At 56.5% G+C, this 19,622-nt stretch overlaps 7 protein-coding genes and 1 non-coding gene across 8 annotated transcripts; 5 read left to right on the top strand and 3 right to left on the bottom strand.

The window, feature by feature from the left end:
* Positions 1-209: 209 nt before the first annotated feature.
* SCHCODRAFT_t35 lies at positions 210-307 on the top strand. Its single transcript has one exon. It is a non-coding gene; the product is annotated as a tRNA-Gly (tRNA).
* A 425-nt stretch (positions 308-732) lies between these two features.
* On the top strand, positions 733-4,645 carry SCHCODRAFT_01136376 (uncharacterized protein; the record flags this gene model as incomplete). The annotated part of the gene is made up of 12 exons (XM_050341090.1): positions 733-775; positions 832-891; positions 948-1,004; positions 1,056-1,136; positions 1,189-2,190; positions 2,255-2,288; positions 2,772-2,861; positions 2,915-2,985; positions 3,035-3,094; positions 3,147-3,212; positions 3,264-3,341; positions 3,394-4,645. 12 exons carry the CDS (start codon positions 733-735, stop codon positions 4,620-4,622), a joined length of 2,871 nt encoding a protein of 956 aa, XP_050202556.1. The 3' UTR covers positions 4,623-4,645.
* Positions 4,646-4,689: 44 nt separating this feature from the next.
* On the bottom strand, positions 4,690-6,616 carry SCHCODRAFT_02564186 (uncharacterized protein; the record flags this gene model as incomplete). The annotated part of the gene is made up of 2 exons (XM_003038285.3): positions 6,393-6,616; positions 4,690-6,341 (listed from the first exon to the last, which is right to left on the bottom strand). Coding segments are annotated over exons 1-2 (1,653 nt in total). The 5' UTR covers positions 6,394-6,616.
* A 538-nt stretch (positions 6,617-7,154) lies between these two features.
* SCHCODRAFT_02564183 (uncharacterized protein) lies at positions 7,155-9,041 on the top strand (the record flags this gene model as incomplete). The annotated part of the gene is made up of 5 exons (XM_003036933.3): positions 7,155-7,278; positions 7,337-7,408; positions 7,458-7,517; positions 7,566-7,667; positions 7,720-9,041. The coding sequence occupies 5 exons, from the start codon at positions 7,155-7,157 to the stop codon at positions 8,958-8,960; spliced, it is 1,599 nt and encodes a 532-aa protein (XP_003036979.1). The 3' UTR covers positions 8,961-9,041.
* SCHCODRAFT_02685091 (uncharacterized protein) lies at positions 8,974-11,762 on the bottom strand (the record flags this gene model as incomplete). Its single annotated transcript, XM_003038286.3, has 3 exons — positions 8,974-11,340; positions 11,392-11,532; positions 11,738-11,762. 3 exons carry the CDS (start codon positions 11,760-11,762, stop codon positions 9,005-9,007), a joined length of 2,502 nt encoding a protein of 833 aa, XP_003038332.1. The 3' UTR covers positions 8,974-9,004.
* An 854-nt stretch (positions 11,763-12,616) lies between these two features.
* Positions 12,617-13,705, top strand: SCHCODRAFT_02486313 (NGP1NT-domain-containing protein; the record flags this gene model as incomplete). Its single annotated transcript, XM_050342855.1, has 3 exons — positions 12,617-13,393; positions 13,420-13,497; positions 13,547-13,705. 3 exons carry the CDS (start codon positions 12,617-12,619, stop codon positions 13,703-13,705), a joined length of 1,014 nt encoding a protein of 337 aa, XP_050202555.1.
* Positions 13,706-14,550: 845 nt separating this feature from the next.
* Positions 14,551-16,506, top strand: SCHCODRAFT_02527558 (uncharacterized protein; the record flags this gene model as incomplete). The annotated part of the gene is made up of 5 exons (XM_050343524.1): positions 14,551-14,674; positions 14,730-14,801; positions 14,851-14,910; positions 14,959-15,060; positions 15,114-16,506. The coding sequence occupies 5 exons, from the start codon at positions 14,551-14,553 to the stop codon at positions 16,352-16,354; spliced, it is 1,599 nt and encodes a 532-aa protein (XP_050202554.1). The 3' UTR covers positions 16,355-16,506.
* Positions 16,377-19,058, bottom strand: SCHCODRAFT_02723237 (uncharacterized protein; the record flags this gene model as incomplete). Its single annotated transcript, XM_003038287.3, has 3 exons — positions 16,377-18,716; positions 18,769-18,909; positions 18,971-19,058. The coding sequence occupies 3 exons, from the start codon at positions 19,056-19,058 to the stop codon at positions 16,399-16,401; spliced, it is 2,547 nt and encodes an 848-aa protein (XP_003038333.1). The 3' UTR covers positions 16,377-16,398.
* Between the last annotated feature and the right edge of the window lie 564 nt (positions 19,059-19,622).

Raw genomic sequence — 19,622 nt, 5'->3', positions numbered from 1 at the left:
ATGTATCACCATTATGCACGGATTACAATGCCGCTACTTCAGGGATGCCTCACCCCAGACACGGCCGTGATGCACACGACTTATCGCTTGTGTGCGCACCCCAGCCAGGGACTGCATCATTTCGAGTCTTCGACTGAAGGTGTCAGTGGTGTGATGGTAAGACTGGAGCTTTGGGCCGACAGATTGCAATGACAGATGCAGGCCAACAAGCATCAGTGGTGTAACGGTAACATTGGAGCTTCCCATCCACGTGGGCCCCAAATGGGGTTAAATGCTCTAGCCTCGGGTTCGACTCCCGGCTGATGCATAAGTTTTTGCCCTCGCATAGGGATGAACGATATCGCTCCCCAACTTTCGCCGGTCGCTGACGACGACCTTGGTAGATCTCCGTTTTGACACAAATCTCATTTATCCTACGCCGGACTATCAAACTTCGCGTGTGCAACCGTTTCATGTTTCAATTGAAGCGCGGGCCATTCGTGTTCCTTTCTTTCCCTCCACGTCGAGAATTCCCGGATGCGGAATGAATGACCTCGTCACCACACCGACTTATAAGCTCGCGCGTTTTCGCTTCAGGATCAAGTGTCTAAGCCTGCCTGTCATCCACCTCGTCGACTATCGCTTCAGATTGACTCTCGCGATTGTGAGTGATGCGGTCTCCGCCTTCGCGGGTGCATGCGATTGCCATTCTTGCCCATACTAACTAGCCCGTCTCAGCGACAGTGTCCCCAAATGCCTCAAAACACACAACATGAGCTGACGAGGAGCTACGCCGGTCAATATGCCAGTCGCGCTGAGTTACTGAACGGCTTGCTGACGGATATGTCGCAGGTCGTACGCTGTCCCATCGCCATGGATCCCGTGCCGCAAACGCCGATGCGTCGGGCTTCTGTAAGGCTTGCGCAACGTCTTATGGCCGAGGAGTGCTAACCGACATATATTTGAAGGCCCTGCGACGCTGGAGGACGAACTAATTCTCGAAGAGCAGCGTCGAGAGGCATTGAGTACGTTGTAGTACTTGGATTGACCGCAAGGCACTGACTATCATGTACTAGAACGGCTACTGACCCAGCCCGAGTACCCGTCTCGGAAGAAATTGGTAGTCCCTTTTTCCAAAGCGCCCCTTGCCTCCTCTCGTATGTTATGCTATCAATGAGGCAGGTGTCGCGTACTTACAGTGTCTCTCAGTGACCTCGATGAGTCCCCGGCAGGCAAGCAATCTCCAGCCACCCATAAACCGACTTCCAAACGAGTTGCTCTGCGCGATATTCCTCAACTGCGGTGACCCGAGTCCTGGATTTGCATTTCTTCACGATTGGCATATGCATACTTTCCTGCTATCTCCTTACGATGCAAAGCTATTCAGCAGGACTGCAGTCCTCCTTGGGCATGTCTGTGCGCGGTGGTTCATGCTGACGCGCGGTTTCCCCGGTTTATGGACTCTTGTCGACGTCGGCTACCCCAACCGGGAAGCCACAAGCGTATTGAAACGATGTCTATTATACTCTGCAGGACAGCCGCTTACGCTCTGGATCAACGCGCACGGGCGACCGAATGGTCACAAGGAGGTCGCGGACCTGCGATTCATGCCCCTCGTAGCCGCCAATGCCCAGCGGTGGGTCGAAATATCCATCTCGCTATGCGATGACGGCACTCTTCTGGACCCTCTGATGGCGCTGCCCCACGGGTCATTCAAGATACTCTCAAGAGCTTGCATCAACTTCTTCAACCTGACTGTGCGCAACGGCGAGAAAACGGCCACTCAGGACACACGGCTATGCAATGCTCTGCACGCGTCACCCAATCTGACCACGGTAGGTTGGAAATGCACTGAGTTCATACGACTAGGGCTCGCCTCCGCACCCCTCCGGCAACTGACCAGCATCGCATTGCATGATGCCGAGCCGACTGAGCTTTCTCGAGTAGTCTACGCCTGCGCCAACCTTGAGTTCCTATTGGTCCGCATCAATCCATGCAAAGATTGGATGCAACGCCGAACTCATACACTTGGGTTCCATTCCCCCATTTGCCTACGCCGTCTGCGAACCCTGGCGCTGGTTGGGTCGCTCGATTGGATGCCGCTTTTTGAGGCGCTTATTGTCCCTGCTCTTGATCGCCTTGATTTGGGGAACCAGGAGATTCCTACTCATGTCATAGAGGGCATGCTGCTCAGATCACGCGCAACCCTCCGTATGCTTACCATATTTGAGCCGAGGGTAAATCAAGGGGAGCAGATTCTCACTCTTCTCCGTAGCCCGCCTCTGCGCGAAATCAAAGTTCTACGCTATGTGCGTTGCAACCCGATGAGCGCAGGGAGGGAGTACGAATATCTCTTTGACTTGCGACCATTCGTGCCTTCACATGTACTTTACACGACTGACTATAGCGAGGCTGAGCGTCTATACAGAGAGCTTGGAAGCAAGCGATCTTGATGTGTATCATATGAAAAGAGAGAGCGTATAGTATCAATATAATTCTTATATATTGTTCCCGCTAGCTTGCTTCGGTCACTCGTCGAAAGTAGCGAGCGCGGGCTGCTGGAAGCTGAGTCCTCTGAGGCGCAAGCCATAGTCTAGATTAATGTATCTGCTGACTCGAAGACATCCACATAACCTGGCGGTACACCGTCAATCGGCTTGAAGCGGTTGAACATGGGTCACGTGAATGCCGCGTGCCATCAAGAAGCGCCGGCCCGTTCGCGACTCCTTCCCTTCTTGTCCACAATTGCCATGTACGTGTTGAATGGAATTCCCACCGCCGCATCGTATAAGCCATTGCCCCATCGCGACAGAGGGATTCCTCCCTAACACGTCCACTCGCCTTCTCCGCTACACGCTCAAGACGAGCAGCTACGCGCCCAGGTGCGTTGGACGCGTACGCGAGCCTCCAAAGAATCCCTTCTGACGATTCTTAGTATTGACCAGGGGGAGAGGATGATATCGAATGTTGTAGGGCAGGATACCTTAGGCGGCGTGAGCCACGCAGGTAAGTCTACCGCTTCAAATCCTGGCGAGGCTTACCGAAAGATTGGAAGGTCTCACACCATCCCCTCATGGCATCTCTCCAGACGCGCGGGACGCACCGGCAGACGTCGGTAAGGTCGCTGTACGCCTCTTAGACATCGACGAGTATTGATGGATGCAAAGGATCTACCTCAAGCGCCACGCGCGATCTCGAATTAGCCCTAGAAGCACGACGTCGCGAGGCGTTGAGTACGTTGTTACATCAAAATTCGATCCAGAATGCTCACTACTTTACCACAGAACGAGTACTCACTCAGCCCGAGCATCCAACCCAAAAGGCGGGCTCGAAGTCCGCAAAAGCGCTCATCCATTCCGACTGTGCGTTGGTCGTCTTGTGAGGTATACGTCGTGTACTCACAGGTCTATTTAGCGAGCTCGATGAGTCATCGGCAGGCTCATAACTCCCAACTTCCCATTAACCGCCTTCCCAACGAATTACTCTGCGCGATCTTCTTTGTCTGCGGCGACCCGAGTCCTGCATCCGTCTTCCCGCGCGACTCCTCGATGCACGACCTCCACATAAATCCTCTCAATCTGAAGTCCTACAGTAGGAACGCAATTCTCCTCGGAGTCGTTTGTTCGCGATGGTATCGCGTCACACATGGGTTCCCCGCGCTCTGGACCCTTGTCGACGTCGAGTATCCAGCTCGTTATGCGACGAACATCCTGAAGCGATGTCTTGCGCATTCTGATGGCCTCCCACTCACGCTCTGGATCAGTGAAAGCGTGAACCCATGGTTTGGCATGAACGGCGAGGACCCGGACCCGCGCTTTATGGACCTCGTGGCCGCCAATGCCCACCGATGGAGAGAAATCTCCATCGAGCTATACGACAGACGCGATGCTGTACAGCCGCTGATTGCATTGCCGCCGGGAGCATTTAGAATTCTCTCTAGGGCCCGTATAAACTTCTACAGCCTGAATGCGGAGGAGTCTTCCTTGGATACGCAGCTATGGAGGTCTTGGCTTACGTCTCCGACGCTCAGCTCGGTAGACTGGGTCAACACTGAGCACATTCGATCAGGACTTGCCGTCGCATCCCTCCAGCGTCTGACCAGCATCGGCATGCATTTCGCTGAGCCTGCCATGCTGGCTTGCATACTTAACACTTGCCTCAGCCTCGAGGTTCTACTGGTCGAGATCGAACCGCATACACTGAGGATGAGAAGCATGCCTCTCACGCTCAATTCGATCTCCCTCCCCCACTTGCGAACCTTGATGCTGTGCGGGCCTTACAATTGGACGCCACTTTTCAACGCACTCACTATCCCTGCCATTGACCGACTGGAGCTATCGCGTCAGAATATCAACGGACACGACATAGAGGGCATGCTGCAGAGGTCCTGCGCACGCCTTCGCATGCTCACGATATTTTGGCCGGGGTTGAACCAGGCGGATCATATTCTTGCAATAGTCCGCAGCGCGTCTCTACGCGGCCTCAAGGTACTGCGTTATCAGTGCTCTCCCCATGGCGGAGCAAACCAAGGATGGGAGGATGCGTTTGACATACGCCCGTTCGTTCCTGCCGGAGTTCTATACACAGCTGACGCTAACGAAGCCGAGTGCTTGTACGCTAGGCTTGAGAATAGTCGCAATTAGATAGATGGATTATATCGTACCATGGGCTACATCAACAGGAAAAATACATTCTGTCTCGAAGTTGGAGTCACTCAAGGTGTAGATACCAAGCGGGCCTTGCGGAAATCAACCCTTGTACGCCGGCAAGCGAATTCCCATCAGTGAGCAAAAATTGTACAGCAACCTCGCCTGGGACGTTGGCGAGTAGTTGCTTACAGGGAAAAGCGGAGACGATGCGCAAAACCGAGGGGAAATCCATCCCATCAGTGTTCGCCGCCTTGAAGTAGTCACGCTGGCCTCGGGGTAGAACAGGACCCGCTTCCAAAACAGCCAGATTTCTGCACAAAGTAGGCAAAGCCTGCACATCCGCCTCGCTTATATCCGCCGAGATCTCGAGAATGCGCAGCTTTTCCAAGGGGAAGCTGAAGAGTCGCGCGGCTGACGTCTTGCCTGCTAGTCGCAAATAGTGGAGGTGCGAGAAGGTATCGCTCACCATTTGCTGCGCTACACAGAGCGGCCTCACTTTATCAGGTTCGACGAACAATGCAGACACGGTGCGAACATGGTGCAGGAATGGCTTGAGAGCGAGCGTCATGATACCGAGTGCATCCTCGTTGTTGAAGGGGCCACCAGAAACCAGAGATTGATGGAATTCCAGGCGCAGCTGAGTGAGATCGGTGCGACGAGCATTGCAAACGCGGATGATATCGTTCAGCCCTGCATCGAAGAGGGCGGAGTCTCCCAGCTGGGATTTCGTCCCAATGCGGACGAAGAGCTCACGCTCATCGAAAGGACCGTTCTTGGTCACCGTGTCTGAGAATTGAAGACGCGTCGGGTCTCCTTCGCCAAGCGCGCCATTCAGGGTGCTCGCTAACAGCCGACCATCAGGCGAGGACATGTCGGATCTGTCCGAGGGAGACAGATGGGGCGCGAGAGCGGAATTGCGAGGGAGTGCGGTTTGCGCAGAGGGTCCCGGCTGGGAAGTAGACGCCCGCTGCTGCTGCCACGCTCCGGCGCGCTGGGAAGCACGTCTAGCCGCCTCCGTGGCTGGTTGAAGGCAGCTGTGGGTCGCGTTATCATCGCCATACCGCTCACGAGCGGTCGCGGTGAGTCCATCCTGCAAGTCGTCTCGCCCAATAGGGTCGTGGTGTAGGATGGCGCAGTTCGCCGAAGTAGCAGGGCCCGGCGAGACTGGAGCTACGGCGGGAGCGGTGCTGATAACGGCGACAGTTGCAGAGGTACCTGGATATTCGTGAGACGGCGTGTCGATGTTCGATGGCCCTGGCGTGGGATCGGCGCCTGACGGGGACGAAGGCGGGTAGATGATATGGGTGGCTGCGGGGCTGGTCCCAGCGTCGCCAACGTCGTCGTCGCCCGCTTGGTGTGAGCCTTCTTCGCCGCCGCCATGGCCCGCAGACCCTTCTCTAGCTTGAGTGGTCGTCGTATGAACACCGTGCCGCAGAATGTTGTTCGTCTCCCCGATCTCGTGCAGGACGCCGTCTACAAGGGCTATCAAAGTGGTCGTGGTCTGGGCAATATATTCGATGGCTGGGTTCGTGGCAATAGGGTCACGCGAGGAGCGGGGAAGGAGAATGTCGAGGAGAGCTGTGCCAGCGCCACGAATGTGGCGCACGAGGGAACCGCGAATGCCTCGTCTCCGGATCGCAGGCGGCGTCGTGCGTAAATGCACCGCTGGTGCCGGACCAGCCAGTGGGGTGCGGGCCGTATCATGCGCGTCCACTGGATTTGGAGAGATCAGCAGGCAAACCGGGTCAAGAAAGGCATACGCACTGTCGTTTGCGGCGTACGTACTAGCGAAGCGTGATGAAGCGGTCGTACAAGACGTCGGTGAGGTCGTGAGTGTATGGGATATTCTGAAGGGCGCCAGGCCGTTCGTAAGTCCGTGAAAGTATGCTGCTTGATGCTGGATGGAATGCGCAGGGCTTATAAGCGCGACTACCTCGTGCGAACTGGCCGACAATAAGAACAATCAGCATGAGCACTATTGTTCTCAACTGTATAGCTAATTGTAAGAAGATAAGGAGGACATGTCGGCACGAAGGACCTCTCGCCGAAGAGAACAAAATGGCCGGGGCCACATTTTCGGTCCTGCGCGCATGCCGATGAGGCTTTCGGATGCAGAGGTCGAAGCAAGCAAATGAGGAGGTCCTTGGAAGGTATGTTCCGTCAATCAATCTATGCGAATGGTTCAGCTGAAGGCGTCGTGGAAGTAGGTGAGGAGATGGAGGTCGTTACTAGTATCTTGTCTGCGCTCTTGTGAATGACTCAATGAGGCATCAACGTGCCGTCACACCTCCGTCACGCCGAACATTGCCCGCTTCTTGACCAGCATGTCCGAGACGAAAAGCACGACATGTCGACGCTAACGACGTCTGCGCTTCTACCTTGGCCAATGACTTTGAGTGAGAGACGAAGTTTAACGTCGGTTTCGCGTGCTTTGCATCGGACATCACCGGTTGTTACCGCGACGGGAACTCTGAGCTCGTTCTAGACCCCTTCCTTTCTTGAACACAATTGCCATGTAGGTGATGAATGGGTCTCCCACCTTCGCGTCGTATAAGCGAATGCGCACTCGCCAAGGCCCTCTTCACTGATCACCTTCATCAACACCACGCTCCTTTTGCTGACAGCAGCGGCTACGACCTGAATCACGGTTGTAGGTGAGCTTTGGATTTTCCTGTCACGTCGACGAACCCGTTCTGAGTACTTGATAGTGATGGGTGTGAAGAATAGGGTAGCCCAGGCGTCAAGCGCACAGGGCGTCGAACATGGGATAAATGCCGCTGGTGAGCTCCATTTTTTGCAATCGCGACAACTTTGTTGACTCTGAAGTAGGTCGCACATTCGTCCATGATACCATCCCTACGAACACCCGCAACGTCGCGGCGCGCGTCGGTATGGTTTACCCTCAAAAATTTTGAACTTCGGCTCACGATCTTCAAGATCTCAAATGCAGCACTCCAGGTGACCACGCCGCCTTCACTCGCGCTGGACGCGAGATCCATGCCGTTGAGAAGCCAGAGAATGCCCTTCCCCAGCCTATCGGTACGCCTATCGCATACGTCTGGCCGCATCACTTGTAATAACCCCTCCGCAGAGTCCATGACGATGCGCCCGACGTCCCCTCGTGTCCAATCACCCATCGACCGCCTTCCCAACGAACTACTCTGCGCGATTTTCCTCCTCACTGGCGACCCAAGCCCCGTATCTGGCTTCCCTCGTGATCAAGATATGCACGACAACGGTCTGCATCCGTTCGCGGTGAAGCTCTACAGCCAGGCCGCAGTCACCATTGGACGCGTCTGTTCCCGGTGGATGCACGTGGCATGTGGCTTTCCTGCGTTGTGGACCGTCGTCGACGTGACCTATCCGGGGGCGAGAGCTACCGCCATACTGAAACGCTGCCTGAAGTACTCTGCCGGTCTTCCTCTCGTACTGTGGCTTAGCAGAAGGGTGAACCCAGACGACAGTTATTACGGAGTCGACCCCCGTTTCATGCGCCTTGTTGCTGCCAACGCCCATCGATGGGTCGAAATATCCATCCAATTGGGCGATGAGTGTCACGCTTTACAGCCCCTCATAGCACTGCCGCCTGGCTCCTTCACTGCACTGAGGAGAGCCCGCATAGAGTTTGCGCTGATCCATGTAACCGACAACAGCTTGGATACACTACTGTGGAGGTCTTTCTATACGTCCCCGCACTTGGTCGCTCTGGATTGGAACCGCACTCAATACATCCAGTATAGTCTCTCCTCGGCCCCCTTACGCCAACTCACCGAGCTGGGCGTATATTCCACTGAGCCTGGAATGCTCCTCCCCATCCTCCTCAACTGCACCGCCCTTGAGGTCCTTTTCGTCCATATAGACTGGCCGTGGGGCCCAGAGGAGGACAACGGAACCATCCCTCTTGCGTCACCAGTATGCCTTCCGCGCCTACGTGCACTGGCATTGCGTGGACCTTACGATTGGGCGCCGCTCTTTTCCGTATTGGAAGCCCCGTCGCTCAAACGGCTCGACTTGTCCCATATGGACATCAAGCACGCTGACATAGAGAAAATGCTTCGTCGGTCGTCTGCTGGCCTGATGATGCTCACTGTATACTGGCCTGCCATGGATCAAGGCGATAATATAATCGCTCTTTTGCACAGCCCGGCGATGCGTCACCTTCGGGTCGTGCGATACGAGTGTGCTTATCCTGGGGCATCTGAGTTTGGATGGGAGGAATCATTCGACTTGCGTCCATCAGTTCCATCACATATGTACTATACTACAAGATACGCAGAGGCGGAAGAGTACTACAGGATGATATGCACAACGACGAATCCTGGAGTAGTGTAGCCGAGACAATATCTGTAGCAACCTCAGAAAGGCCGTATACCCTATCAATCTAGTCGCATAGTCCACGTCGGATGAACCTCCATGATGGCTCGAAGTTTGTCAAGCCCACGCGTCTCAGTGAGCGTGAAATGTACAACGGCATTGCCCGGAACACTCTTCAGCGCTTGCTCGCAAGGGAACGCGGACTTCAAGTGCACGACGAAGGTGTGTGGATGGTCTGCAATAGGGGAAGCGCGGGAACCGTGCGCAAAACCTGACAGGTAATTTGGCTGGCGGGAATCAATAGGCCCCGCAGTCAGAAAAGCCAGTCGATCACTGCGATGCATCAGGAGAATCTTGATGTCCATCTCTGAAGTGGGGAAGAGAGCCTCAAGGACGCACAAATCCTGGATTGGGAACGTAAGAAGTCGTGCTGCTGAAGTGATTCCTTCAATCCGGACGTGGTGAAGATGAGAGAAGTCGTTAGCAATCGAGCGTCGAGCCTGCTGTACCGCCTGAGTGGCTTGCACGTCATCAAATGCCTTGAATGAGACGACTGCCGTGTTGAAGCTTGGCAAGTAAGCGCGGATTGCAAGCAGGATAGCATTCAGCGTGTCTTGATCGTCGTACTGCCCGCCAGAGACCCGGCTTTGATGAACCTCCACATAAAGCTGCGTGAGATCATGCTGACGCGCTTCGCAGACATAGAGGAGGTTATTGAGCCCTTCGTCAAAGGGCTCGGACGGGTCCGGCAGCTCCACCTTCCTTCCGACGGAGATCAGCAGCCTGCGTCCGATGAAAACTCCGTCTGCCACGACGAAGTCGCGGTAGTGGATGTACGTCGAGCGGAGGTTTTGCTGGGCGACGTCGAGGACGGCACGAGTGGGGTCCTCGTCCGCGGCATCACTAGATTGCTCTGCATCGTTGTCCGGTGGAGTCTCTTGTCGTGGAGAAGAGTGGTGGAAAGCTTCTCCGTCAGACGCTGACGCGGCGTCCGAAGCGACGCTTTGCTGCTGCTGCTGCCCCTCCTCAACCCCCTGGTCAGCGGCCCGACGAGGCGAATCCGACATCATGGCCGCCAGCTGCCGCCTCGCAGACCCCTCGTCGTAACGCCTCGTCTCCGCCTCAGCCGCAGGACTGTAGTTAAGCAAGGCAGAGCTCTCCGAATGAACGGGGCTCGTCTCAAGTGAGGGGAAGAAGAGCGGGGCACTGGCGGCAGGACCGGCCGTTTGCGCAGCTTCTACGCGTCCGGAAGACGACGCGACAGGGCCGGACTGTGCCGGTGCGACACCAGAGCCTGGCTGGTCGAGAGCGGGTAGCGGTATCGTGCGACTGAGAGGCGTATACAAGGCCGAAGGTACCGGGTCGGGCGAGGGCGCCAACTCGGGGAATGGGTCTTCCTCGGGGGTGAAATCAGCGAGTTGGAACTCGACATTCTGTTGATGAGCTTCCGGATGGGCAAGTATATCGTCGAGAGTGTCGCGGTCATGAGCATTTAAGACAGCCGCCGGGTCTCCTTCGCCTGAGGTCGCGCTTGTAGCACTGCTAGAGTCGCTGATGTCGTGGTGCTCTTGAGAGGAGCTGGCCTGAGGACCGTTGTCCTCCTCTTGAGGCGCCGAGTGGATCTGCTGCTCGCACGAGGTAGCCCCCGAGTTTTCCTCCCGTTGTTCGTCTCGGACGACCTCGTGAGCTTGGGATAGATTGCCCAAGGGCGCATCAGAAGGGCCGGCGCCGCTTTCTGCGAGCTCGTGCGAAGCGCACTCCCCACGAGAGCGTAAATCGTACCTGGCGGCATGGCTTGTCTCGTCGCTTATAATCGGATCGTAGTCGCGCGAGACATGCGGGCTCCTAGGACCGTTAGATGGACGTATATGACTCTGCGAGGGCGACACAGGCCCGAGTGGGCTTCCAAGCGCGCAAGAAGGATTGCCGGTCAGATCTGGGTTCGCAAAGTTCAGCAGGTCGCCATTCGGGATCGAGGCTTCTTCTTGTGCAGAAGATGCGGAAGGTTGGTGATTGTCGAACTCGAGCGGGTCTGGCGCGATCCCAGGTGGGAACCCGCCAGGACCGCCGCCGTGACCCGCGAAACCTAGTGCAGCTTGAGAGATGGCGTCCGCAATCCTATTGAAACCTTGCTCTGTAGTCTCGCGGTGCCGCTCGATGGCGTCTAGGATGCCGTCCGTACGCCCGGGCTGGGCGGTCGTAGCGTGCGTGGGAGTGTCGTTCGTGGCAATGAAGTCGTGAGATGGGCGAGAACGTCGCAGACTTGGGCGCGGAGCGTGAAAGTGGTGCGCGAAGAAGCGACGGATTCGCCCTCGAAGGGTCGCGTGCGGCGTCGTGGAAGAGTGCTCGGAGGGTGCCGGACCAGCCGGTGGATCGTTGGTCGTATCGTGCGGATCCACTGGGGAGTCAAGAGTCAGCAGAGATATGTGGTCATGCAAAGCATACGCACTGTCGTACAAGGTGTGCTCGATGGCAAAGCAAATCGTGGCAAGGAGTAAAGCCTTCGAGACGTCGGTGAGCTCGTGAACGTATGAAAAGTCGTGAAGGCGCCAGGCCGTTCGTAAGTCCGTGAGTATGTGTGCCGATGCTGCTGAAAGGAATGTGCAGAGCTTATAAGCGCGAGCGTTCTTGAGGTGGGTATACCGGCAGACAATAGCGCCCCACAAAAGGCGTAGGTGCTATTGTTCCTCGAGTCTTTCAGCTGCTGTGAGGTGCAGATTATACCATCGCAGCGCGGAAGCACTTCGCCCGGCAACACAATATGACCGGTGCCACGCCTGCTTGTCGCCACATACCAGAATTACTCTTAGAGTTGAGCATTTTATGTCACACTACGAGACGAATGGTGCTTACCGTTCAAGATGGCCCACTGCTCGCGCGATTCTAAGCCCGAGCCAGAGAAGGTATAGCATGTGCGTAATTATCAACGTAAATCATTTGAGCGAGAGAACTCGTTTAAGACAGGCAGTCCTCGAATTGTGTCCCAACCCTGTTCTTCTCAATCCCACGAGATGTGGGCGCCTCGAAGCGTGAGCACAAATAGGTCGAATCCGACGGTCCGGAGAGAATAAAGCGGCGCTCCGTCAGGTTGAGGGTGAGACCAGCCAAATCGGAGTTCTGAACAGAGTCTCCCAGTGCCGGGAATGCCTTGGAAGAGATGAGTCGAAGCGCACGTCGACCCAAACCTCGAGGTGACGGTCAAGGACAAGACACGGCAAGTGCCGAACGCGCTGCCGGGCAAAGGTGACCATCACCGTGTCACGCCATTGTCCTTTGGCCAGGGCTGGCCGGTGAACTCCATCGAATGCGAGAACACAATGAGAGAGAATATATGTATTCCCGCTGTTACTGAGCGGGGTAGGCCTTAACGTGAGTAGCATTGAGAAGTCGTGGGCATAGCGACAGTCCTGAATTTCGAGGCACATTCGGAGGTGAAAACAAAACGGCGCGGGGCCACATTTTCGCTGCGGAGGGTTGAGCTGCTTGGTAGACTTCGTCATTCGGAGGTCCTGTAGCTCACCTCGCGGGGAATGGTATTGTAAGTAAATGGACATGAAGGGCGGAGAAGAGATGTAATTGTTGATCCCTTCGTCACGCCCGACGTGACGTCTTGTTGTCACCCTCATTTTCTCCCTGATTAGTCCACGAACCCGCGCACATCATGCCTGCCAACGATGGCGCCCTCCTCTAAAAATACCGGATTCTCGGCGAAGCCGCGCCTATCCGCCTCTCAGATCTCCCTGAAGCGCCTGAAAGGGGAGGACTTTGAACGCAATGCGAAGCAGGTCTCGCGCTTCAAGATGCTGAACGGCGGCAAGCCCTTTCGCGACGAGGACGGCAAGGTCACTGAGGCGGCGGCGTTGGAGAAGGGGGCGGAAGACACGAAGCCGGGGAGGGTGCAGCGCGACGGGTGGTGGTTTGGTGAGTGGTCTCTTCGACCTGAACTGCGTGCAGGGAATACCTGGGTGATCTCCCAGACTGCTTTCGATCACTGCAGAACGAGCCCTACGACGAAGAAGGATGATCCCTACTCTGTGCTGTTGCGGAGGAACAAACTCCCCGTGGCGCTTCTCGACGATGCGGCCAACCCCAATACTCGCAAGCTGTGCCTACTTCCCCCATACTACGAGTCCTCACTAAATCCATCTCAGCGCTCTGTTATTGTCGAGACCAAGCCTTTCTCCAATACGTTTGGTCCCAAGGCGCAGCGGAAGCGGCCCCGCGTCGAGGTTGGGTCTTTCGCCGAGCTCGCAGACGCCGCCAACGAGGCCGCCGCGAAGCCTGAGGAGGGAGATTTGACTGCCCCCGTCAAAGTCCTCGAGCCGCAGACCCACGCCGACTTCCATGAGCCCATCTACGCGAAGGGGACGTCCCGCCGCATCTACGGCGAGCTGTACAAGGTCATCGATTTCTCGGACGTCATTCTTCACGTCCTCGACGCTCGCGACTGGGTACCATGTGCGAGTCGATTCTCGAGTTCATCAAGAAGGAGAAGGCGCACAAGCAGGTCGTTCTCGTCATCAACAAGTGCGACTTGGTCCCGAACTGGGTCACTGTACGTTGCACGACCTTCCCCATCCTGCGGTGTACTGACTCGTCCACAGGCCCGCTACATCCAGCACCTCACCCCTCGCTACCCTACTATCGCATTTCACGCCTCCCCCAACCACTCCTTCGGCAAGGGCTCGCTCATTCAGCTCCCCCGCCAGTTCTCCCAGCTGCACTCGGACAAGAAGCAAATCTCCGTCGGGTTCGTCGGCTAACCCAACGTCGGCAAGACGAGCGTCATCAACACGCTCAAGAGCAGCAAGGTCTGCCGCGTCGCGCCCGTGCCTGGCGAGACGAAGGTCTGGTAATACATCACGCTCACCAAGCGCATCTACCTCATCGACTGTCCCGATGTTGGCCCGAACGTGCCGAAGGGCGCTGGGCGCGTGGACGCTGCGGATGCCGTCCGAGCGGCGAGGCGGCGAGCGCGGAGGGGTTCGGGGTCGGGAGGGGAAGGAGGGCAGAGCACGCATCGGGTTCAGGTGTACATCCCGTGTAGTAGTGAGGCAATGGAATGTCATTTGCTACGAGACGAGACGAGAGACACGAGGGCACGCGGAGAGGAGGAGAAGAGAGGGGAAGGGGAAGGGGACATAGACGTCGCGCAGCGAATCCCACGATTGGTAGGCACCACTCCCGCGCCCCTCAAGCCCTTCTCACCAACATTTGACTGTCTTTTGTCAGCCCGAGAGCGGACGAGCTGAATACCAGCTTCTATACCAGCTTCGTGCCTTCGACCCCACGACGCTCCCATCCTACTAGACGAGCCGCGCGGTGCGTATGAACCGAGGCATCGACGTGCCGTCACACGCCGTTCACGCCAAACATCGCTCGCTTCTTGTCCAGTACGACCGAGACGAGGAGCATGACATTCCGGCGCTAACGACGTCTGTGCTTCGAATTATACCTTGGCCATCGACTTTGAGTGAGACGAAGTCAACGTCGGTTTCGTGTGCTTCTGATAATCGCATCGGACATCACCGGTTTCCACTGCGACGGGAACTCTGAGCTCGTTCTAGACCCCTGCCTTTCTTGTACACAATTGCCATGTACGTGATGAATGGGTATCCCACCTTCGCGTCGTATAAGCGGATGCGCACTCGACAAGGCCCTCTTCACTGATCACCTTCATCAGCACTACGCTCCTTTCGCTGACAGCAGCGGCTACGACCTGAATCAAGTAGGTGAGCTTTTGGATTTTCCTGTTACGACGACGATTACGTTCTGAGTACTTGATAGTGATGGGTGTGAAGAGTAGGGTAACCCAGGCGTCAAGCGCGCAGGGCATCGAACATGGAATGAACCCCGCTGGTAAGCTCCGATTTTTGCAATCGCAACATCTTTGTTGACTCTGAGATAGGTCATACAACATTTCATGATAACATCCCTACGAACACCCGCAATGTCGCCGCGAGCATCGGTAGGGCACACCATCAAATTTCTCGAACTTTGGCTCACAATCTACAAGACCTCAAACGCGGCGCTCAAGGCGACCACGCCGCCTTCACTCGCGCTGGACGCAGGATCCATGCCGTCGAAAAGGCAGAATACGCACCTCTCCGCCCTCTCCGTGAGATCATCCCATGCGTCTGGCTGCATTGCTCGTGCTAACACCATCCGCAGAGTCCACAGCGACGCGCATGACGTCCCCTCGTGTCCAATCACCCATCGACCGCCTTCCCAACGAACTACTCTGCGCGATTTTCCTCCTCACTGGCGACCCAAGCCCCGTATCTGGCTTCCCTCGTGATCAAGATATGCACGACAACGGTCTGCATCCGTTCGCGGTGAAGCTCTACAGCCAGGCCGCAGTCACCATTGGACGCGTCTGTTCCCGGTGGATGCACGTGGCATGTGGCTTTCCTGCGTTGTGGACCGTCGTCGACGTGACCTATCCGGGGGCGAGAGCTACCGCCATACTGAAACGCTGCCTGAAGTACTCTGCCGGTCTTCCTCTCGTACTGTGGCTTAGCAGAAGGGTGAACCCAGACGACAGTTATTACGGAGTCGACCCCCGTTTCATGCGCCTTGTTGCTGCCAACGCCCATCGATGGGTCGAAATATCCATCCAATTGGGCGATGAGTGTCACGCTTTACAGCCCCTCATAGCACTGCCGCCTGGCTCCTTCACTGCACTGAGGAGAGCCCGCATAGAGTTTGCGCTGATCCATGTAACCGACAACAGCTTGGATACACTACTGTGGAGGTCTTTCTATACGTCCCCGCACTTGGTCGCTCTGGATTGGAACCGCACTCAATACATCCAGTATAGTCTCTCCTCGGCCCCCTTACGCCAACTCACCGAGCTGGGCGTATATTCCACTGAGCCTGGAATGCTCCTCCCCATCCTCCTCAACTGCACCGCCCTTGAGGTCCTTTTCGTCCATATAGACTGGCCGTGGGGCCCAGAGGAGGACAACGGAACCATCCCTCTTGCGTCACCAGTATGCCTTCCGCGCCTACGTGCACTGGCATTGCGTGGACCTTACGATTGGGCGCCGCTCTTTTCCGTATTGGAAGCCCCGTCGCTCAAACGGCTCGACTTGTCCCATATGGACATCAAGCACGCTGACATAGAGAAAATGCTTCGTCGGTCGTCTGCTGGCCTGATGATGCTCACTGTATACTGGCCTGCCATGGATCAAGGCGATAATATAATCGCTCTTTTGCACAGCCCGGCGATGCGTCACCTTCGGGTCGTGCGATACGAGTGTGCTTATCCTGGGGCATCTGAGTTTGGATGGGAGGAATCATTCGACTTGCGTCCATCAGTTCCATCACATATGTACTATACTACAAGATACGCAGAGGCGGAAGAGTACTACAGGATGATATGCACAACGACGAATCCTGGAGTAGTGTAGCCGAGACAATATCTGTAGCAACCTCAGAAAGGCCGTATACCCTATCAATCTAGTCGCATAGTCCACGTCGGATGAACCTCCATGATGGCTCGAAGTTTGTCAAGCCCACGCGTCTCAGTGAGCGTGAAATGTACAACGGCATTGCCCGGAACACTCTTCAGCGCTTGCTCGCAAGGGAACGCGGACTTCAAGTGCACGACGAAGGTGTGTGGATGGTCTGCAATAGGGGAAGCGCGGGAACCGTGCGCAAAACCTGACAGGTAATTTGGCTGGCGGGAATCAATAGGCCCCGCAGTCAGAAAAGCCAGTCGATCACTGCGATGCATCAGGAGAATCTTGATGTCCATCTCTGAAGTGGGGAAGAGAGCCTCAAGGACGCACAAATCCTGGATTGGGAACGTAAGAAGTCGTGCTGCTGAAGTGATTCCTTCAATCCGGACGTGGTGAAGATGAGAGAAGTCGTTAGCAATCGAGCGTCGAGCCTGCTGTACCGCCTGAGTGGCTTGCACGTCATCAAATGCCTTGAATGAGACGACTGCCGTGTTGAAGCTTGGCAAGTAAGCGCGGATTGCAAGCAGGATAGCATTCAGCGTGTCTTGATCGTCGTACTGCCCGCCAGAGACCCGGCTTTGATGAACCTCCACATAAAGCTGCGTGAGATCATGCGGACGCGCTTCGCAGACATAGAGGAGGTTATTGAGCCCTTCGTCAAAGGGCTCGGACGGGTCCGGCAGCTCCACCTTCCTTCCGACGGAGATCAGCAGCCTGCGTCCGATGAAAACTCCGTCTGCCACGACGAAGTCGCGGTAGTGGATGTACGTCGAGCGGAGGTTTTGCTGGGCGACGTCGAGGACGGCACGAGTGGGGTCCTCGTCCGCGGCATCACTAGATTGCTCTGCATCGTTGTCCGGTGGAGTCTCTTGTCGTGGAGAAGAGTGGTGGAAAGCTTCTCCGTCAAACGCTGACGCAGCGTCCAAAGCGACGCTCTGCCGCTGCTGTCCCGCTCCAACCTCCTGGTCAACGACCTGACGGGGCGGGTCCGACATCATGGCAGCCAATTTCCGCCTCCCCGACCGCTCGTCGTAACGTCTCGTCTCCGCTTCAGCCGCAGGAACGTAGTGCAGCAAGGCAGAGCTTGCCGAATGAATGGAGCTCGTGTCGAGCGAGGGGAAGGAGAGCGGGGCACCGGCCGTCTGCGCAGCATCCGCGTCTCCGAAGGACGACGCGACAGGGCCAGACTGCGCCGGCGCGATGTCAGCGCCTGGCAGGTCGAGAGCGGGTAGCGGTATCGTGCGACTCAGAGGCGCATACAAGGCCGGAGAAACAGGGTCTGGAGAGGGTGCCAACTCGGGGAACGGGTCTTCCCCAGGGGAATCACCTGCGAGTTGGTACTCGACATTCCACTGGTAAGCTTCCGGATGGGCAAGCATATCATTGAGAACATCGCGGTCTTGAGTAGATAGAACCAATGCCGGGTCGCCATCTCCAGAGCTAGCGCCGGGAGCATTGCTAGAGTCGCCGATGCCGTGGTGCTCTCGAGAAGAGCTCGCCTGAGGACCGTTGTCCTCCTGAGGTGCCGCGACCACCCGCTGCTCGCGCGAGGTAGCCTCTCCAGCGTCCTCCCGCTGCCCGTCTCCGGCGAACTCATGAGCTTGGGATGGATTGCCCAAGGCTGCATGGGAAGGGCCGGCGCCGCTTTCTGCGAGCTCATGCGAAACGCGCTCTCCCTGCGAGCGTCGTCCAGACTCGGCGGCCTGCATCGTCTCGTCGTCTCCACTCGTGTCGTAGTCGCGCGAGACACGCGGGCTCCTAGGATCGTTAGATGGACGTATCTCATTTCGCGAGGGCGACGCAGGCCTGAGCAGGCGGACAAGCGGGCGGGAGGGTTGACCGACCAGGTCGGGGTTCGGAAAGTTCAGCATATCATCGTTCGGGCTTGAAGCTTCTTGGGTCGTGAAAGATGCGTATGGCTGGTGGTCGTCGACTTCGGGTGGGTCTGATGCGATCCCGGGTGGGAACCCACCAGGACCGCCGCCGTGGCCCGCGAGACCCAGTGCAGCTTGACCGATGGCGTCCGCGATCCTATTGAAGCCCTGCTCTGTCGTCTCGCGGTGCCGCTCGATCGCGTCTAGGATGCCGTCCGTACGGGAAGGCTGAGCAGTCGTAGCGTGCGTGGGATTGTCGTTTGAGGCAATAAACTCGTGAGATGGGCGAGCACGTCGCAGACATGGGCGCGGAGCGTGAAAGTGGCGCGTGAAGAAGCGACGGATTCGCCATAGAAGGGTCGCGTGCGGCCTCGTGGAAGAGTGCTCGGAGGGCACCGGACCAGCCGATGGATCGTTGGCCGTATCATGCGGGCCCACTGGGGATTCAAGAGATCAGCAAAGATATGTGGACACGCAAGGCATACGCACTGTCGTACAAGGCGTGCTCAATAGCAAAGCAAGACGTGGCAAGGAGTAAAGCGTTCGAGACGTCGATGAAGTCGTGAGCGTGTATGAAATCGTGAAGGCGCCAGGCCGTTCGTAAGTCCGTGAGTATGTGTGCCGATGCTGCTGGATGGAATGCGCAGAGCTTATAAGCGCGAGCTTGCGCGGGCGAGTTACTCCGGCGTACAATAGCGCAGAACAAAAGGCGGCGGCACTATTGTACTTAGGCACTTCGGCGGCTCTGGGATGTCGGTTAACGTGCCACTTAGAACCATGCTTCGCCGAATACAACAATATTCCCGGGGCCACATTCGCGTGTCGCCAGATTCCGTGAGAAAGCAATATTCCAGACAAATGACGGTCGGTCGCGTTTGAGGCAAGATACCCAGAAGTGGAGGGTGTATGTGGCGCCGGTAATTGTGTGGTGGTCCTTTGAGAAAGTGGCGAGGACAACAAACGAGGAAGAAGCGCTCGCGTCTCCGACAGACAAGAAAGACTGGCTGGGCCTGCCGAAAGGACCACCTTCAACCAGTGATCATGTCTCCCGAAATAGGTGGCGAATGCGCATCATTGAGTATTCCATTTGGCCCTCGCACAATAGTGCAGGCGTGACCGCAAGGACGAAAGATTGAGCAGAGAACGCACACTGCATACTAGCTGGGCCACTGTACAGACGGGGAACAAAGAAGAGGGACGGCCAAGTGGACTCGAAATCGAGATCATCGTTGTTGAGAGTAAGGAGCGGCAACCACCGAAACCGGCTTGATCCGTCTAACGCGTCACCTGATGAGCGCGTGATCGCAGACGCGTTGGCCCGTTCTCCACTCCTTCCTTTCTCG

This window comes from Schizophyllum commune, assembly GCF_000143185.2.
Source record: "Schizophyllum commune H4-8 unplaced genomic scaffold SCHCOscaffold_2, whole genome shotgun sequence".
Lineage (NCBI taxonomy): Eukaryota > Fungi > Basidiomycota > Agaricomycetes > Agaricales > Schizophyllaceae > Schizophyllum > Schizophyllum commune.
Note: the sequence above shows the minus strand (reverse complement) of the source record. Positions and strands in the feature narration are given on the sequence as shown.